General features: G+C 31.7%; 1 protein-coding gene across 5 annotated transcripts; it reads right to left on the bottom strand.

The window, feature by feature from the left end:
- Positions 1 to 12,289: 12,289 nt before the first annotated feature.
- tmod (tropomodulin) lies at positions 12,290 to 19,922 on the bottom strand. Of its 5 annotated transcripts, none has more exons than XM_040722893.2 (4): positions 19,591 to 19,922; positions 13,891 to 14,762; positions 13,669 to 13,823; positions 12,290 to 13,601 (listed from the first exon to the last, which is right to left on the bottom strand). In XM_040722893.2, exons 2-4 carry the CDS (start codon positions 14,746 to 14,748, stop codon positions 13,361 to 13,363), a joined length of 1,254 nt encoding a protein of 417 aa, XP_040578827.1. In that variant the 5' UTR covers positions 14,749 to 14,762; positions 19,591 to 19,922; the 3' UTR covers positions 12,290 to 13,360. The 5 variants fall into 5 exon arrangements, with proteins under 5 accessions (XP_040578827.1, XP_040578829.1, XP_040578828.1 ...); XM_040722895.2 differs by having other exon boundaries at positions 19,763 to 19,825; XM_040722894.2 differs by having other exon boundaries at positions 19,482 to 19,817.
- Between the last annotated feature and the right edge of the window lie 505 nt (positions 19,923 to 20,427).

Below are 20,427 nucleotides of genomic sequence, written 5' to 3' on the forward strand. Positions count from 1 at the left end.
GCCTTGCCGACGTTTAAGGCCTTCATTAGGTCCTAGGTGGTCAACCCAGGACATATTAAATTGCATATGATGGCTGTCCTTGCCTCCATCGCGACATATGCATATCTTTTGTTTACAACATGTACATCAATCAAAGGTTTAAAATTTAAGCTATTCAAAAATAATTGAAAATTTAAGGTTTAATCAACAACACCTATTCAAAACTGTATATTTGGAAGGTTTCATTACTTTTCTACAACTATTATTTGATTATATTTTTTTTTGAATGTTTTTTTTCCTTGTTATATAATCATTGAGTGATTCCTATGATTCCTTAGAGTGATTGATTTATATATTTATATTTTCCATTGTATTGGTCAACTAAATTTCAGTTTCAAAAAGTTTCCCTTACTTTTGCTCAGTGTAAGCCAGTGTATTACATCCACCGACCTATATAATAGCTGGATAATCAATAGGAGAAAAAAAGGATACTTGACCTATAGGTGATATTTTATGTCATATCTATGTTATAAAAAAATAGTATTAATGTTCATGTAGAGGTCAACAGCTGAAAAACGAGTAGCTCTCTTTCCCCTTTTTATTCCATAGGTTGTACATTGAGTTCGGTGATTATATCTCTATGAACACAACACATACAACTTCTGTCAAACCTGTGAACGGATTAGATATTTTTTACATGTTTAAAGACATAAAACATTAGGTTTACAACCATATTTATTCCATAAAAACAAAGTATTATGAAAATACTTGTATAATTCTTTTTAGGTATCAAATAATTTATATAAGAGATTAAATGCCTTTTTCTGGAAAAAAAATAGAATACTTTAAGGTATTCTTATATTAAGCTCTTAAATTTTATACTAATCCATTGTCACAAGCATATAAAAATTACATATTCATTTCAGTATTTCCTTGAAGAAATGTAAAAGATTATCATTTTTACAAAAATAGATAAAAAACAACTTTTAAGAAATACAAAGTTAATTGATCTATATACAAAACAAATATAAACTATCACGAAATACGACTAATACTTTCATACTTTGCGATCATAGCAATTATTATAACTCAAATAATTGCATTGAATTTGATAAGACTTTATCAACTTTCTCAACCGTAATATTTGCCACATGATAAAAAGTTGATAAATAAAAGTATTAATTTAGTTTTTCTATAATAAAAAAATCACGAACCTATGAGATTCTAACAAGGGTAGTCGCTGAATAAATTACTTAGTGGGCATGGACGTTATTTACATATATTATATTCAAGTATATCTAGTATTGTAATTGATATTTACGATTGCAAAGGGATAAAATATTTAAAAGAATAATAGAATATTTAACTGACGTAATTTTAATAATTCTCGTTCAACTGTTACATTTTTTTTTTCGAAGTTTACTAATTGCGTTATGCAAAGGATGTTCACGAACGGAAGGTTAAGATTTAATTAGTCAGAGAAATTTATATATTTTTTATTAATATAAATCACCCAACCTTTCTTGTTCCATTCACATATTGCTCAAAAAAATACTTTTAAATAACACAGACCTATCGGAAGGGAGGGAGGGGTTGCAAATTTCATTCCTTGTTTTTTTTTAGTGTGATAAAAACTGTTTTGCCTCTTCCCAAACTTTCGACGGTCCTATAACCAGAACTGCAGATTTGCAGTCGGAGTTGTTGATTCGAAGTCGGTGTTTTTTTGGTAGAGTTAGAGTCGAGAGTCAGTAAATTTGTACTTTTGTAAATTATTATAATTTATATAAATAAAACTTATTTATAATGTAAGGGTTACATTGAGTGTTGGTTAAGTTTTATTCTAAATGCTTATAAATTATAGATATTAAGTACCATTAATTTATGAAACTTGAAAGTTCACTAACTTATAAGTTTACTTCACAAATTTCAAACGTGCTCCGAGGTCTAAACAATCACAATTACCGAACATCTCTAAAGTCTAAATTATCATGTTGGATAGAGTATAGCCGCAAGCCAAACCAGTTCATTACTTAGTCTTGTGAATAGTCAATATCATCATAGTAAATTGTAAAGTTGCAGTTATAGATTGTTTGTATTGTTGGTCCTCGATTACGAGTACATAAATTATTTTCCCAAACATATGAATGTTTTAACAATAGATAGATTTTGATCCATTTCGTTTGTTCTCCATCTAGTTAAGTATCTGATATTCCAAATATTTTCTTCATACCTGACACAATTATATAATACATATAATCAATAACTACCAATAGCTATAGATTAAAACTATATTTATAGTCTCTATACTCAAATTACTCAATAATACTTATATCCAATAAGATGTGTTATTTTGATATTCAAAGAAAAATGGCATTTTTTTAGATAAATGATCGGATGTTTATTTCAATGTAAAGAGAAAGGAAATAATGGAAAACAATATCAGCCAAATGGCCACCACATCTACGCTTACAGCACCGTATACTTTTTATGAAATTTTCCATCACCAACACGCAAAGTGGTTGTTGTATGCCCTCAATAGCTGTACAAATTCCATCTGTGAGGTCTTGAATTGACGCTGGGTTGTTTATGTAGACCTTATCTTTCACGTAGACCCAAAGGAAGAAGTCGCAAGGTTTTAAATCACAAGATTTGAGTAAACAATTGCAATCACCTCTGCGAGAGATTATACGGTCGGGAAACTTTTCCATTAAAAGAATAATGGTTTCGTTGCTTGTGTGCCATCTTGTTAAAAGTAAACGTTGTTTAGATCAATACCATCCAATTCCAGTATAAAAAACCATGAATCATATCTTGATATTGCAATTCATTCACCGTAACTGTTGCTTCAGCCTCCAGATCTTGTAATTTAACAGCTTTACAATTTAAGTCCGAATTCACTGCTTTGCCCGATAGGAGCAGCTCATAGTAGATTATTCCTTCCCAATCCCATAAAAGCATAACCTTTTTGGTCGTTAATCCCGGCTTAGCGATTGTTTGAGTCGATTCTCCGTTCTTTGGCCACGATCTCTTTAGGCTGTTGTTCTCGTATGTGACCCATTTTTAATCTCCAATCATCATACAGTAAAAAACATCGATATGTTTCAGCAAAGAGTCGGAAATATCCATTCGATCCAAAAGGTTATTTTGCGTCAATTTGTGTGGCACCCATACATCGAGCTTCTACTTAAGACCGCTCTTGTGTAAATGGTTCCAAAAAGTTTTCTGGCTAATCTTCAGTTCTTGGACAATAGAATAAGTGCTCACATGCCGGTCCAACTCGAAGATTTTCGTTATTTTATCAAAAATTTCGATGATTTGCCTACCAAAGCGTTCCCTACCTTCGACGTCCATATTACCAAAACGGAATCGGTGGAACCACCACTTTGATGTTGATACTGTATTGGTTCCATAAACAACACAAGTTTTTGGCCTCCTCTTCCGCCTTTACACGTTTGTCGTAGTGATACTGAATAATTTATCGAATTTTCTCTATTTTTACTTCCATTTTGGAACGCTATATCACACCAAACACAAAACTGTAAAAGACCTTTTTTTCGAGATACTCTTAACCTTTAAGTAAATAATTATGCTACTCCAGATATCCTAAGCGCGCTCCCGCTCAGTTACTAATTTTGTAAGGGCACTCTCGCTCACAATCGGTTTTTTAAGGTAATGAGTGCGTTCTCTTTCAATTAAAAATGAGCTTCTCTCATTTTTTCGCTCGTATAAGAGTATTTGAATTTGACAACTGTTTATGATTACAATTAATTTTCTGAAATTTATATTTATCATTTATAGCAAAAAATGAAGAGAAATAACATACAAGAACAAATAAAACTTAAAGATCTAAAATTATATTAAAAATAAGGAGAAACACTTAAAATTAGTAATCCAATGATTTAACTATTAAATATTTTATTAATTGACAATATAAAAAAATCAAAGTTTGTATCTTTTAAACTCTAGCATCTATCCATAAATAATTGACCATTTTTAGAAAATGCTTTATCAACAGGAGCTGAGAACAGCAGTGTATAAATGATTTGATTAGATCTAACGGCAATTTTACTAAATATTCAAATCTCTTTGAATTACAATTATTAAAATGATAGAATTCACATTACCACATGCAAATAAAATAATATTAAGTAATGGGTATTGATTCCCAGACAGTGTCTTCGGAGGCAATTCAAATGTACTTTATTTGCAATAACTTAGAGTATCGTAATGGTTTGTTAAATTCAAAACGGTTTGTGAAGAAATTTGTTTTTTGGTGTGCCTTGGGCACAAAAAGTTTGGGAATTACGGTAGAAAACATGTTACTACGAAGTTTCGTGCACTATCATCCAATTAAGCCTGATAATTAGTTTGAGCTTGAAAACAGGGTTTTCAAGTTTCTGAGCTTATGCGTGGGTGAAATATTAAGATCTTATGTCAATTTACTACATAAAAATATAAGAAAATCTTCTTCGCCAGCTACATTAGAGGTAAACTATTCGACCGAAGACAGCAGAGAGCCAGAAATACAGCATAGAAAAAAAGATTTTAGCTTATGTTGATACATAACTTCAGCCTTTTTCTCGTGCAATCTTTAAAATTATTCGTTAACTCTCAAATATTTTTATGTTGCCTCATAAAATGGAGAAACGGAAAAGTAATACAAATTTATATAAATGAGGGAAGATTCGAGAAATTTTATTTTCTAAATAACTTCTGCTCTCGCTCAAAAACAAATTATTGCTGACTAATGTTTTGCATATAAGCATACTTAAGCTTTTTTTGTACAATGTAGTAATCGTGAGATATAGCTTACTAAAGATATCCAGCGAAAAACGTTCAGAACTTTTGACTTAACCTTATATACTTTAGGCCTGAGTTTGTTGAAAGAAAAAGAACAAATTAAGAACTCCATTGTCCTCCTATTAGATGTTCTTGCTCTACTATGTATTATTTTACGTATTTCTCTAATTTACTCCAGCTGTAATTCACAACTTGAAGGTCTTTAATGATATCATTTTTACTTTGACATTTGTAATATCAATAGGGACTTGCAATCAGTGTAAATTTTAGGAACTCAAGTTGTTAATATTAACGTACTTTTTTATATGACTATTTATGACTTTTTACTACTTTTTTTACTTATAATTAAACATGCAAATAATAAATAATTGAATTTGGTAAGCATGATAGTTACTAACGTGTTTACAATTAATTAATTCTCTTTGGCATTTTCTCTTCTACAAAAAAGAAACACTTCAAATTACAGAACTTTATAGTTAAAAAAATGTTGAACTGTTGAGGTTTGAAGAATCTACATTAATTTAGAAAAGTATCTCTTTATGTTTATATGCCTGTGGATAACTCATTTTTGAGTGTGTCCTTAATATCTTATAACTCCGTCATCTTAGAAATTAAAATAATGAAACAAGCGTATGTAGCTAAAAGTCAGTGCGTTATGTTAAAAAAGAAAAGGGGAGAAACAATATATCATAGAGAAAGAAAGTATAAAGGTACAGCTGTTAATTTTTGTATGCCTAATAGAGATAATTTTGCCGAAACAGCCACCAATTTAATAAGCTAACTCTTTCCTAGAGATAGATCGAAGGAGGGTCAACCGAAGTCGGGCCAAAAGTCAAAGTTCAGACTTACCTTCGGTCGAAGCCGAAGGTGACATAATATAAATACAGCCTGCAATAAATGACCAAACATAATGATTAATGATGTTAAGTGAATTTAATTATATATTTTGCTAACAATTGATAAAACATTTTTTAGTTTTTGAATAAGTGGGTAATATATTTAAATAAATTTTAATAGTAAGCATTACAGAAATACATATATATATATATATAAAGTCCCATAACAAAAATAATAATAAAAAGTTCCATGTTAATAGTCCTTAATAGTTGTAGTTGAAGAATGGGAGATTTTTATAAAGAAAAATTTGGTCTTCCGCATTTTCTGGGCTAAGACGAGTACACCTAACGTTTATTACGTGACTTGCAGTGGAAAATAACCTTTCTGAGTCAACTGAATCAGAAGGACAACTATTTTAGCAACTTCAAAAACTTCAGGGGGAACTTTGCTACTTCCTGACAGTATGAAAGGGAACACAAATCCTTGCAGTATAGTGGTGCTTCCCAATACAGGGCAAGTGGTTCATCAACCCTTGCTTCAGATACGATGGGATGCAGAATCTGATTATCTTCCTTTTCCGAATCAGAAAGTGTGTCCCAAAGTTTCATCTTCTTATTTTTCGGAATGTCTTCTTTATCTGTTACTGTGTGCTTTGAATCAGCTTTGCTATCCATAGAATGGATGAGTCTTTGAAGTCCTTCTTTGTCGACGAAGTTATAAGGCAATTTGGACGTGCAAATCATTTCAGCAGTGAGCCGGACAAAGTTAATTTGTTTTGGGTATGATGTGTGGTAAGGATTTGCTTTTGCAAAAGCCTCCTTTATGGAGATGGATTTAGAAGATCCCATTGCACTAGTTGAGCAAAGAAATTAAGCTGGATGGACGAATCTGTAAGAAAATGACAATACAAAGAAAGTTACAAAATACCAAGTCCGTCAAAAACCTAAAAAAATGTCGTTGATAATTATCATCATACCTACCTTTTTCTCGTTGAATCATAGCCAAGAATTCAATTTTATGTTTCGACTGGAGATGATCCCTTAATGGGATAGTGGAGAAATTGGATCGATTTTTTCCCTCGCGTGAAACTTTTCTCCGGCAGATCTTACATTTCGCTAAACATTTGTCCACATAGTCGATATCAAAGTGCTCCCAAGCAAGACTTCGAACCATAATTGGACTGCAAATGGACTAACAAACCCCTTTTCATTCACAGAAATAACGAAACACGAAATAAAGAAAGAGTGATCATTAAAGAAGTGCAATATTTTTCCTTTTAACTTTGATTTGCGTAGGATCATGAAAACAGATCAAATGAGTAACTTGATTATTGTAATTTTGACTTAGTACCACAGACCTGAATAGTAACTGGACAAACAACTTATATAGTAAAAAAGGAAATACGAGCTTCGATATTTTTTATTGATATAAAGAGAAACTCAATGATATTTTTTTATATGATATACTCCTATATATTTCATAATCGACTTCGGCACACCGAAGGAATTTAAATACTGGGATATTCTCTACTACATGCAAATATCTGAAGTCGTGTTTAGTGTATCTTCCTTCAGAACATCGAAGTGTAGCAATAATTTTTGATCAAGTATACTCTTCTAGACGCATCGAGTTTGTTGGTGGAAAATTTTATGGAGCAGAAGCTGATTCTGACTCTTACAAGAACAATGCAATGGTCTCTGTTATTACTATCAACTCCAAAATTATTAAAGAGTTGGCAGTGGCAGTTATCCAAATGAAAATGAAGCTGGAATTTGATGTTGTTACCTTAGTGTGTGATGGGCATTTCTCAAACCAAATATTTTACTATCAGGAGCTGTGCAATGGGACTTAACAGCTGTTTAAAAATCCTTAGGATATTTCTGATTTTTGATACAGTTCATCTTGAAAAAAAAATTACAACAACATTATCAACATAACTTTTTTAATATTTATGGATGCTAATTTAAATAATATATTTCAACTTTACAAAAAAGAACTCGGACTGGTTGGTAAATATGCATATCAATTAAATAATAAAGTAGTAGCTCCTAAACCAATAAAAAAAGTTAAAGTAAATTTGGTCGAACGTTTTTTCAGTCTTTCGACAATTCATGGACATTTATAACATAGTTCGGAAAATCCTGATTGGTGCAATATATCTTCATTTATTGAAATAATTAATAAGTTTTGGAGTGTAACTTCAGTTAAAAATCCTAAATCAGGATTTATAGAGCGAAGACAGAAAAGAAATCATATTTTCATGAATCAAAGGCACAATTAGGAATTTTTACACAACCTTTTAAGTTGGCTGCTCTCATCGAAAGCATCACCTTCAAGTTTCAAAAGAGATTTAATTCTAAATACTTGAATTGATGATGACACGGATAATGAGTTAACACAGAACAAGACTTGCATTTCCCTTTCCTAATGGGTTGGAGTAAAATCAAATAGTATTTTTCGTTCTTCGCTTCAGTCCACTATGTGAGAGTGATCCTCTTGAATGCTTCATTAGGACAAGGAAGGTCCTGAATGGGTTTGAATATCTTCAATAGAATGAAGTAATTAACAAATTGTAGATCTTGAGACAGACCCGGAGAAGAGGGACTAGGGGCCCAAATTATTTTAATAAATGAGCATTGGCAGAGTTTTGAGATGGCTTTCACTTAATTAGCGAAAATATGGATTCCTAATGTCCAGATACACGGAGTAAATGAGGAGGACAGATGAAATGGATAACTGGATATAAGTAGATTTCGACAGCTGACGTACACTATCGTAGAGGCACTGAATGAAGTCAATTTCAGTGGTAAGTCTCCCTTTTTAAATGTCCCAGCCCAAGCAGCCAAGTAAAAATCCTATTCCCTCTATATACTATTGAAGCAAAGTTTATCGACACTTATTACCTCTGCGAAATGGTTAGTACTTCCACTAGTATACATATTCATTTTTTACAGAGTTATTAAAAAATCTGCATTGTTCATTACACAACACGCCGTGTTGTAAAGATACACGTCTGATAGATGTGGAAACTCTTCTTAATAATAAGTATGTATACAAGGCCTAAAGTTTTAAAATATATATACAAGATCCACGGAAAGTTCTGTTAAACGTTTATTAAAGTACTAATGATAAAAATAATTACATAATTTGCATATAATAATAGACATAGGTTGACACAAGTTCCAAAAACATGTGGCATAACTTTCATTCGAATTGGTCACTCTTAGCCTTGACCACAGCCCGGGGTCTCTCTGGAAAGGACTTGCATTCTGCACGCACAAGGTCCACGGGGATGGAGTCCCAGGCAGCCATCAGTTTGGGCTTTAGGTATTCCAAATTCTTGCTTAGCGGTCACACAGGCTCTGTTAACAAGAATCGACTATATGGAGTAATCCATGATGTTTAGGTCGGGGCTGGAGAGGGGACAGACTGTCTTAATCATAAACGCCCAAACTATCACAGACTGTGGCTTTTGCAATCTTTTGACTCCATGGTCACCCAGCTCACTTTTTTGGCCAGAATCCGATCATTTTGGAGGTTAAAAACCTGTTCCATAGTGAAAATCTTCTCATTACTGAACACAACGTTGGGAGGCGTACCAGTCCTCAGATTCTGAAGAATGACATTGCTTCTCTCAAGTCATTTAGCCTTGACCTTGCTTGACAGGTACTGTTTCCTCTTCAATGTGAAGAGATACATCCCAAGGTTATCTCGGAAAAGGTCTCTCATTTTTGTTGCACCTGTGATGAAATTTTTGGCCATCTAGGTGAGTTTCCTCCTGGTATTTTTTGCAATCCTTGCCTTGAGGACTCTGGGCATCCCTGTTGACCTTGGCCTTCTTGATTTGGGTCCGTTCTTGATAAATTGAGTCTCTTCGTACCTCTCAATAGTTCTCTTGATAGGTATGGGATTTACCTCCAGGCTCTTCAGGTTCCTCAAGATGGCTGGTTGAGATTTGCCTTTCAGGTACTCCTTGGATCGATGTCACTTATTGTTTATTAACCTGTTGATACTTGACTTTCCATTTCCATATATAAAATCATCAGTGTACTTAGTAAAGGAGGAGATGTGACTCCGCTAAAAGTTTTTAACAAATTGAATAAAATTATTGTAACATATCTAATCCTACCCTGTATCATGTCTCCTCCTGGTGTATCAAGTATCCTACTTTTGGTTAGTTTCAAAAACACCAATAAATGGCTATTAATTATTGCACTATATAAAAAATAATTTGGAATTATTTTTCTTCTTGCTACATTAGTCATGTAACATGTAACATGTTGCCCGGGTGTTGAATTATCTTTTAAATTGTGAAACTTATGACAGTTTAAAAAAAAGAAATGATTTTTTGTAACATGTATCCTCATTCTCCCCTATATAACAGGGCTCTCAAGTTTTGAAATTACTTCGATGTAGATTTTTAATCAATCATAAATCCTTCATATCATAATTCAACCAGGCTTTCAAGTTTTGAAATTAAAAATACTGAAAATTAAGTGCCATGTACAAAGACAATAATAATTAAATAACTTCAGATAAAACATTGCACGACATGTGAATGTGTATTGCAATCCCTCGTTATTTTTTAGCCCTTTATGACTGCGGTGGACAGCTCCCATTTGGAACATCCTGGCAATTTCTTGTTTCTCCACCTACAGGGTGGCGATTTTGAGCTCAGGCAGATAATAAGCGGAGGCAATTAGCTTCTCCCTGTACTCAATGTAGTCTCTAAACCTCTTTTCCATTTCGCCCATAAGTGCATCTAATAGAGGTAAGTACTTTGGTTATGTCTTCTTCTCTCCGTTAAGATGCATCTTCAAGTAAGAGATGGGGGGAAGGAGAAAACTCTCCTCTAAGAAAGCCTAGAGCTCTAAGGATACGCTGAGTTGATATTTATCTAGCATCTGGATCCCATCAAGGGCCTAGAAAGAGAGAATATTGATTAAATAACCCCTAAAACATCGTACGTAGAGCCATAATGAATTTAGTCTAAGTGGATATTTTCAACAACTGGGAATGCCTGCCGTGGATCGTACAGGCCTTGAGAAGCAATTTGCCGTTGTCCGTTACCATTCTAACTATCTTCCGCTGGAGCCCCTGAATCGTTGACAATGTCTTGCAGAGACTTGACCATCACTTCATAAGTATGGTGACCCTTCAAGCTTTTGAACGCAATTCTAAAGTTACGCCATTCATCCTTTGCCAAATCGTGTAAGATGTACCATCCATAGAAGCCAATCAAGTTGTGACCACTTGTCCATATATCAGCAATAGTAGAGACGTGCTCAGCCTGCTTCGGTTAGAAACATAATCTTATTTTTGGGTTTTTGAAACCATGAAGTAAATAATAAATCATTCTACAACTATGTGATAATCTTTGAATTCAATTTGTATCAAGGGAACATTTCAACTTATTTAAACGGATATATTTTCATAAAAGAAAAAATAATAGGTATAAAATTTTATGAATTTATCATATACTTTTCAAAACATAAAAATAGTTATATTCTTTCCAACCTTTAATTTTATAAAAAATTTCAAAAGAAGTTTTGAAGGTATCCTTGAAAGACGTTAAAAAATTTATTGGATCGAATCACTAATCGTTCAATTTTAAGAGTAGAAGCCTCGAGAGTCAGTGAAACGGAACACTAAAATCCCATTTATAGTACTAAAAAAAAAAAATAACGCACCGTTCATTGAATGTGCGTTCCACTGAACACTGGTAAATTTTGCATTCTATACATAAGCCTATGTATTACCTTCAAAACAGTAGTAGATATGTTGTATTAAAAGTCAAGCCAGCTTAAATTAATTGAGTCGAAATCGAAGTGTGGTAATTTCCCAGATATCCCCCTACCACTTAGTGGCGTCATTCTCATAAATAAATATATGGGGAGTCATTATAAAAGCAAGCTATATTGATTTTTTTCAAAATTGAGTGTGCACAACATTTGAATTCTTCTACTAGCTATCGTCAATTGCTATCAAAAAATATTTATATTAACCCTTTGTAGATGCCCCCAATTAAGATAGACAATATTAATCTTCACAATTAAAGAATAAATTTTATTTGAAAGGCTATATCGGGACCAATATAAGAATAGAGGTTTTATACTATAGCTAAATTTTAGGGTACCTTATCATTGGTTATTATAATTACAAAATATTAATTGATGGAATCTTTTTATTTTGATCTATTAAAATTACATGGTTATATACATCAATTAACCATATAACTATGGTCATTTGACTTTAAAATGAGCCAAAGAATACTTGTATTACAAAATACAAAAATTGCCCCATGAATAAACCAGCAAATATTCAATTATTGCATTATCCTAAACACAAGTACAGCAAATCCTTCATTTAAAATTATCCATCTAATTTTTGGGTTGAATTTTGTCACAATATATAAACGTAATAAAAAAACTATGCACTGGAAATAGTCTCCGTTGCTTGATTTCAATTCTTATGAACCACATGAGGTTTCATGCTTTGATTGACATATCAAGAACAAGCTTAATAATATAGAACGCAAAACGAATTTAAAAATGATGACTGATTAATATGAATAAAACAGTCATGAATGAATATATATAACAAAATTATAATGAGCTTAGTCGAACGTAAAAAAAGATTATAATGAAACTCAAGGCCATGTAATGCGTACATATATTATAATAATTAAATATTTACCTATGTATTTCAAATGATAATAATAGTGAATTAATGCATAACATAAAATATAAAAAAACAATAAATGGCATCTATCATAAATACTACACAAAAGGCGGCAAGGGAAGAAGATACAGTTTCGCTTGTTCTTTCTAAAGAACCTTATGAAGGTTGGAAAAAAATATATACGATATGAATACACACACAGTGTGGCCAAAGGGACTTTAGGACTTCACCAACTGTTATTTAATAATAGTAGTACTAATGCATTGATTCAAATTGATTGAGAAAATCTAAGATGAAGGCTTCCCTCACCAGAATAGAATAGAATGGTTGTTAATTCCCTCACAGATTAATTATTAATTCGTTGTTAGCAAATGACAATGAGTATGTATGAAGATATTTATGTATAGAGAGAGATAAAATCTTAACAAGCACAAAAATTATAAAAAATATAAATCCGGCAGAATAAATAGGTATAATTAATTTTTGTTTAAATGAATAAATAAATTCAAACAAAAGAAAATAAAAACACGATAATAGCATTGACTTGAGACTCTCTTTCCGATTGTGGTGTAGTAGTTATGTATGTTTCTGTAAATATTGATTATAAGTAAACCAAAATATAAGAGTATATTAGATCTGGGATTCAATAGATGTAATATAGAATATTTCAGAATTAAAATAAACCCATGTATGTGTTTTTAATCTCTTTTTTTTTTTTTTTTTTTTTGTTATTTTTTTTTCGTAAAAAGCAAAGAAACAAATATTTTTTTTAATGCGGGCAATGATTCAGTGAATTCAAAGAGTGAAAAAGCCTAAATAATTATAACCCCAGCAAAATAAAAAGCATATAAAACAGCTGGTAAGAGAGACAGAGGACTATGAACATGTTTTCGTAACATGAAGTGATAATAATGGATTACTTATGAGAATTAAGGTGAAGACAACACGTTGTTTGTTTATATAGTCGAAGGGATCTTCTTCTTTTTTTTTTTTAAATTTATTCCAACTAAATAAATCTTTGGTTTAACCCTTCTCATGATGATTATGACTGATAAATATTGATTTATCTGGTTTGTTCTTCATCCTCATCATCGTAGTATTCATATTCATCGTCATCACCATCAGGGGAAGTAGACTTCTGTCGTGGAATCGTAGTTAACTGACCTGGGAGTGCGCCTAGATAACCTCCAGTTTTACTGCCAGGCGTAGGTTTCTTCTGCTCTTGTTGTGCCTTTACTTTATTGGCGACTCGCTTCAAACGGATTCTGTCCAAGTTCTTTTGTAACTGTACGGCAACACGATTTCTGACACATACAAAAAAAAAAAAAACGTCAGTGACACAACATAATGGAAAGTCCCTTTTGTCTTTACCTGCAATCTCCAAATTCAAAATGCAGTCCAACTCTCATGAGTGTTTTATTACCCTCAATGTGTTTAGTAATGGCCATTTCCACCTTATTTCCGAGAAACTGAGCTTGTTGATTACTAGCTTTTATCTCTGTTAATGTTTGACTTTCATTCATAGCCTGCATAATATAAGCATAAGTTAGTATATTGAGAAAATTCAAAGGAAATTAAAAAGATTTTACTCACCTCAAAAATTTTGATGAGAGTAGGTGGTGAGATATTGTTTGATTCAATGTTGAGTTTCTCGAGAGTCTTGTTTTGCTTCAAACTACAAGCCAAATTAGCTGTTGCGAAATCTCCAAGAGTGGTATTGGACAAACTCAATTCAGTAAGAGAATCATTATGTCTAAGAGCGTCAAACATTTCCAAAAATTGACTCTCTGATACAACCACATTATTCAAATTAGCACTCTTCATTTCAGCGTCAGACTCTTTCAGACGAGAAATGACCTCTGAAGGATTCGTTGTATTGGGTTTCTCCGCTGGATATTGCTTCAAAGGAGTTGCCTTAGTTATTCCATTCCAACCAATTGATGGGTCCGGTTTATCCGCCCATTTATCAGACTGTGCAGAATGAAACTGATCTTGGTTCATCATGGAATGTAAACCTAAGATGCCAGCAAGATCAACTATTTCATCAGTAGTGGCAGTATTAAGAGCCATTTCATATTCATCTCCAAAGTCGATATCTAATTCAATTGTTTCTTCATTGGATGAACGAGCAGGCACAGGTTTAGGAGGAGCCATCCATTTTTTGCCTCTAACACAACCGGGAACATAAGGAACTGGATCTACAACATCAGGTGTATTCAGAGCTTGCTCATTGATATAATCTAATAGCTTCTTTCTATCCAAAGGACCAGTAGAATTCTTTTCGCATTTATAGTTTGTTCGCATGGAAGGTGGAATGTTTGGATCATCTGGGTCACACTCATCCAAGAGTCTTTGAATTTCTCCAGGACTTAATCGATCGACTAGCTCATCAATATCCAGTTCCGCTAGCGGATCGTATTTTGGACCAGCAACTGGAATCATTTTACTCATCTTGAAATGTTATACTGAAAAATAAGAATGACATCCATTGTTATTAACGTGAATGAGGATCATAATTGGCTTAATAATGATGGAAAAATAAGCCTGCAATAACTAGACAAAGGTATATAAAAAAGTAGGGTTGCTAAATCTATTTCTATGAATCATGAAATAGGCAAACTCTTTACACGAAGATGATAATGATTAATATCTGTTAGCTAATAGTATATGATATTCCATACAAGAGTTAACCGTTACAAATTGATGTACTCATCCTTCTCTCCACCTTGACGTCCTTGAACCCAGGAGTTATTTTGAATGACATTGCAAAAAAAAGCAATACATGCATATAATATTCAAGAACCAATCTAATGCATGTTCTATAGACTTACACAATGGTTACACAAAAGTGTGTTAAAGGACTGAAACCATTAAACCCGTTTGACGCACCTTATATAAGTATAAGTAAAATACTAAAGATGTATGAAGATGAGTGAATCACACTTACTCGCAAAAAAATATAACCTACCTTTGAGTATTGCAAAATACCTACATACACACATTAAATGAGTGAAAAGGAAGAATTTCAGTCTTGAATACCATTGAATGAGTCATAAAATATTCTACATCAACAAAAAAAGTGAAAAAATCCTTCCAAGAAAATGTGAAAGTTAAAGAGTTCAAAAGATGCTAAGGGGACGTGACAAAGAGCGACAAAAAGTATCTTTGAAAAGTCTATAGAGTTCAAGTTATAAGATGAATTTGCACATATATTTGGAACGGATCAAAAGACAATTTAATTATAATAAATTATTTTTTATTTATTTACTTTCTTCTAAACTCAATATCTTTTTTTCAAAATTAAAAGATCCCTTCATTATCGAAGGAAAAATGCCACGAAGTATACATACATAAACCAAATGATTTTGATTTTTTTTATTATTATTATATTGCAAAAATTACAGATTTATCGTAGCAAACGTTTTTGTTCATGGAATTGTGTTGTCGGTCCATATTTAAGACGGAAGACCGTAGTTTCGTCCAGTTCAGTGTATGTCCGGTTCCGTCCTAGACAACAGTCCTAAATACTTAGGTCCTTGATGACCTCATTCAAATTTTTTTTAATGTCAGTTCTGATACTCACAGTACGAAATAACGATGGTCTTAAGACTGGACTGAGCTAGATCGAATAAATGAGGACCGACACAACACTACATAGAACCACTTTATTTTGAAAAGAGGAATCGCCAAGGTTTGCATAGTTCTTAGAAATTAATTGTCTATCGATCCGTTACAAAATGGATCAATATGGTCTGTTATTTAAACTTAAGTGTGACTATAGCAAGTAACTTATACTATTTCCAAATCATAAGTGGCATAAGATATATGTTCAATTTTTTTATCCATCAGAGGCCAAGCGAGTACAAGTTATTGAATGAACCATTAAAAACAAAACCAACCATCAACTCAAGATTAATTCTTGCATTATCGAATAAATAAAAGTTAAAAAAGAAACACACATAAATACAACAATCAGGTCTTTAAGGATAGAATAATTATATATGTATAGTATCACCTTGGATTATAATAATTAAATCATCAGTATTTTGATGATGAAGAAGTACCTACTAGACAACTAAGTAAAGAAAACAAATAATCATGATTCCTAATAACGGTTACTAATCATCTAGTTTTATCAAGCAGTATATATTCATTAAAGGCACTCAAATACATTTTAACGTCTTTTTAAAGTGATAACATAATTAACTTCAAAGTACAGCAGCCATCGTAGTTAGTATTAATCTATATACTCGTATATATATATATTTTTTTTTTAAAGTTACTCAAATAAATATTCATGGAGATAAAAAAAAGGTAAGGCCATTATTTAATTATGAACACTCAAAGTCAAGATGGGCAATATGGAGAATACTACTACTATTATTATAAACGTTAAAAGGAATATAAATTATTCTATAAATGTTGAATCATTGGGCCTTATTAGTATATTTGAATAATTATAGACTTTGATTTGTTCGTAAGGAATACAATTATGTTATCAATAACTAACAGATTCTTCATTCGGTAATCATTTGAGAAAAATTATTTTTGCTCTTTCGTAGTCAAAAAGAACAGTTAGAGAATTACTTCTGAATTGTAGCCAAGATGAAATCGGATGTTTCTATTTATAAAAGCAAATACCCTCTCGCAAAATTAGCTCCTAATTAAGGATTAAGTTATATAAGATCGAAAAATGTAGTCAATAAGTATAAATATGAACACAGAAAAATTGCAAGATTTATTACATTTTTAATTTTAGTGTCAAAAACAGAAGCCTATTAAGCCAAGATTTATATAATGAGAATACCTTGAATGATATATATATTATATAAAAGGAATCATAAATTACAGTTTTATTCTAATAATAAGTTATGAAAAAGTGTTATTATAAAATAACATAATTAAAAGATGAATGTGAGACTAAATCATTTCATAATGACGTTTTTATTATAGTATGTGTTGAACGGAGCAATAAAGGGAGCTATATAAGATGAATCGTTTGGGGCTTGTAATAATTACATGTGTTTTACAGGTACATTTGAATGAACATACATTGGTTTTTCATCCGTCTGAGGATGAATAGCAAGTCTGGACTTGTCTTAAAGAAAAATTAGTAAAAGACTCAACTCTATCTCCTTAATTACTGTCTGTAGACTTTTTTTATGTATTCAAAAATATAATCGATTAAAAACTTTGCAGAATAATGTAATATATATATATATGGATACTTCAAGAGATAATTGTCAAATCTGCCAAGAATTTGACAAAGCAAAATATATCCGCAAATAAACTTTCATTCAAACGTATTTACAAATCTCCTTACATCACAGAATGAATAAATGAAATAAATACATTTCCTTCTTTAAAAAAATAAGAAATATATAACTAATTTGTGAAGAACTAACCAAATATTTCTTTTAATGAGACTGCCTTTGTAAATTGAAAATGTATCCTTTCAGAATAAGCATACATCTATTAAAGGTATGTACTAGGATATAAAACTTGGGAGTAGATTAGATTTCATAGGAACAATTGAAATAATGTTATTACTCATATACATTATTTCCTCTATTCAAATTACCTATAGCCACCATTAATACAATGAAAATTACTTATTAATAGGTTCCACATATTATAAAGTACGTTTTTGATTATATTTTTTCAACCTTAACAAGAGGGACTATTATATATTTACATCTCAAACTTTAGAAATTAAATGTTTCATTTGAATTTCAATAAAAAGCATCCAATTCAACATCTAGGGATGAGTACCAAAGTGCCATAACTCAAAAATAACAAATATTAGTGGTATTGCTTATATGTCAACCTAGAAGTCTAATATTTAAAAACAGAAAAATTCCAACTGTTAAAATGAATTTATCCCATTCATTTTATTGTCGAAACATGAAAATGCCATTATTCATAATGAAAGAATGGAGTTTCCCAACTTAATTCTGTAAAGTAAATATTTGAGTGACGATGATTTGGCACTCACACCACAACATGTGGGATAGAATTAAGCTCCAATTATTAAGCTGTATCCATAATAATAATCTACTATATTCATCAAAATTCCATGACTATCTGGCAAAGATAGCATATATTAATACATTAGAAGTACGTATATACACATATTTGAGTTACATATGGGTCACTTTATTATTAAATAATAAACTAAAATATTTTGAAAATGTAAGCTTCATAGATTGGGGTGTTTTAATGTAGTTGCTATATATACAATTCTTTGAAATGGGGGATGACTTGTCTCTGCTACACCACACATATAAACTTAAAGACTTATTTAACCAAAAATGCAAAAAAGAGTGAATGCTATCCCTCAAAAAGAAAGAAGACTCCATAGCGCGTTTTTAAATGAATTCACGATTGAGATATCTTTCATTTTAGGGGTCTAAACAACCAATTTTATAACAATGAAAACCCTTTTGTCATTAATATTAAGGAAAATGGTGAATTATTGGATGTCAGAATGAACCAACAAATAGACAAATAGACCTTAACGTCTATCAAAATTGTTTCCCTCTATTCCCTAGTTTTATTATATATCTGACCCTAAAATATATTATTACATTACTATCTTATTTTCGTGTTGTAGATAAAAATTAGCTATTATAATGGAAAGAAAAATAACATTTCTTACAATATCTTACTTTACTCGCTCTTAATCAATGAAATAAAACTAAAATTGCACAAATCTATCTCTATTAAAGAGTTTTTCATTAAATGTTACATTAATTATATTCAAATATCAGTGTTGATAATTGGCATTGAGTAGTATTCAATGCATGAGTTAAGTCTTTTTTTATTCTTAAAGCGTTTTAACAAGATTAATTGTAAATGTGTTCATTTGATGATTTCGAAGTATCAAGTTTGAGCCCCCAAAAGAGACACATCTGAGCTAATAAGGAGAGTTGTTTTAATCTCACTAGAAAACGGAGACTCAAAGAGAAGAGGAGAGACTTGTGAGCAGTGTTTTGTGTCCACCACTCACCACTCCCCTCTCCATGTTGTACAAAAAGAGGAAGGAAGGAAGCATCTAATGTAGCATAGGCCCTTAAACGCAACACACAAAGCATAAAAATAAAAACAAACAAAAAATAGCTGAAGGAATCAAAGAGAAAATAAGAGAAGGAGGCAAGTGAAGAAGAGCAAGATCCCGTCTTTACCTATGGAGCAATAATAACAATGTATATCCTATTCAACGTCCACCTTTCTCAGCTCAATCCCGATGTGCCAAAAATACATACTAATATATATAAATGAATAGTCACTCACACACACAATACTATGGGATCTAAAGAGATGGATGTAGTTTAAAAAGAGAAACTTGTGCAAATAGCTCTGGTCGGAAGATGTCGAAGAGAGTCCCCACCTTTTATGAAACTAGAATTAACGACAACTGATGTGCATATACTGCTCAAATAAATATATAAAATGATAATATTACGAGGAGTGAGAACTAGGAGCATGTACGTTCACAATACATTCATAAAGGAGAGTGCGCGTGTGCAGTGCATGGATTACTTCTCCTAGCTGTAGTAGTAGTACTAAAGAGGGTGGTCTATCCAGCCGGCCGAACGCCTTCTTATCATCAACAGCAAAACACCTTTTTTCTTTTACTTAAATACGAGGTGACCAACATCTAAAATAGCTAAAACATAGCTTTAATCCCTTTTTTGAACAATTTCACAGAGTGAAACAGAAATCATGAATTGCTTCATAATTGAGGAAAACACCATTTTGGGGGCTCATTAAAATGCATCAATTCCAAATAAATCTGGATGAAATTTAATTAAATCGCTTGATGAATAAAAAAAATAATGAATTCTACTTGATGTCAATGATAAAGATTATGTTTGATTTACATCCAAAGAAATATGTAATGAAAATCCTTAAAAATTATATATAAATTTGTACAGCTATTAGACATTTTTTGATCGATTAGGCACGAGAAAAGTAGCATAATAAGATAAAATATTTTATTCTTTCCATTGCAATAGATAATTTGTATCTACAATACGGGGGAAAGATTTTATAACCATAAAATAACATATTTTAGGGTGAGACATTTAGGGTGAAAAAACTAGGCAATTGAGAGATACATTTTTGATA

The sequence above is a fragment of the Lepeophtheirus salmonis genome, chromosome 13 (assembly GCF_016086655.4).
Source record: "Lepeophtheirus salmonis chromosome 13, UVic_Lsal_1.4, whole genome shotgun sequence".
Classification (NCBI taxonomy): domain Eukaryota; kingdom Metazoa; phylum Arthropoda; class Copepoda; order Siphonostomatoida; family Caligidae; genus Lepeophtheirus; species Lepeophtheirus salmonis.

Bases quoted from the DNA above. Each gene is read 5' to 3' on its own strand.
- tmod (XM_040722893.2), bottom strand. From the start codon at position 14,748: ATGAGTAAAATGATTCCAGTTGCTGGTCCAAAATACGATCCGCTAGCG. The intron at 13,824-13,890 runs GTGAGTAAAATC...TATATTATGCAG, and splicing joins CTCTCATCAAAATTTTTGAG to GCTATGAATGAAAGTCAAAC. The intron at 13,602-13,668 runs GTAAAGACAAAA...TGTATGTGTCAG, and splicing joins TTTGAATTTGGAGATTGCAG to AAATCGTGTTGCCGTACAGT.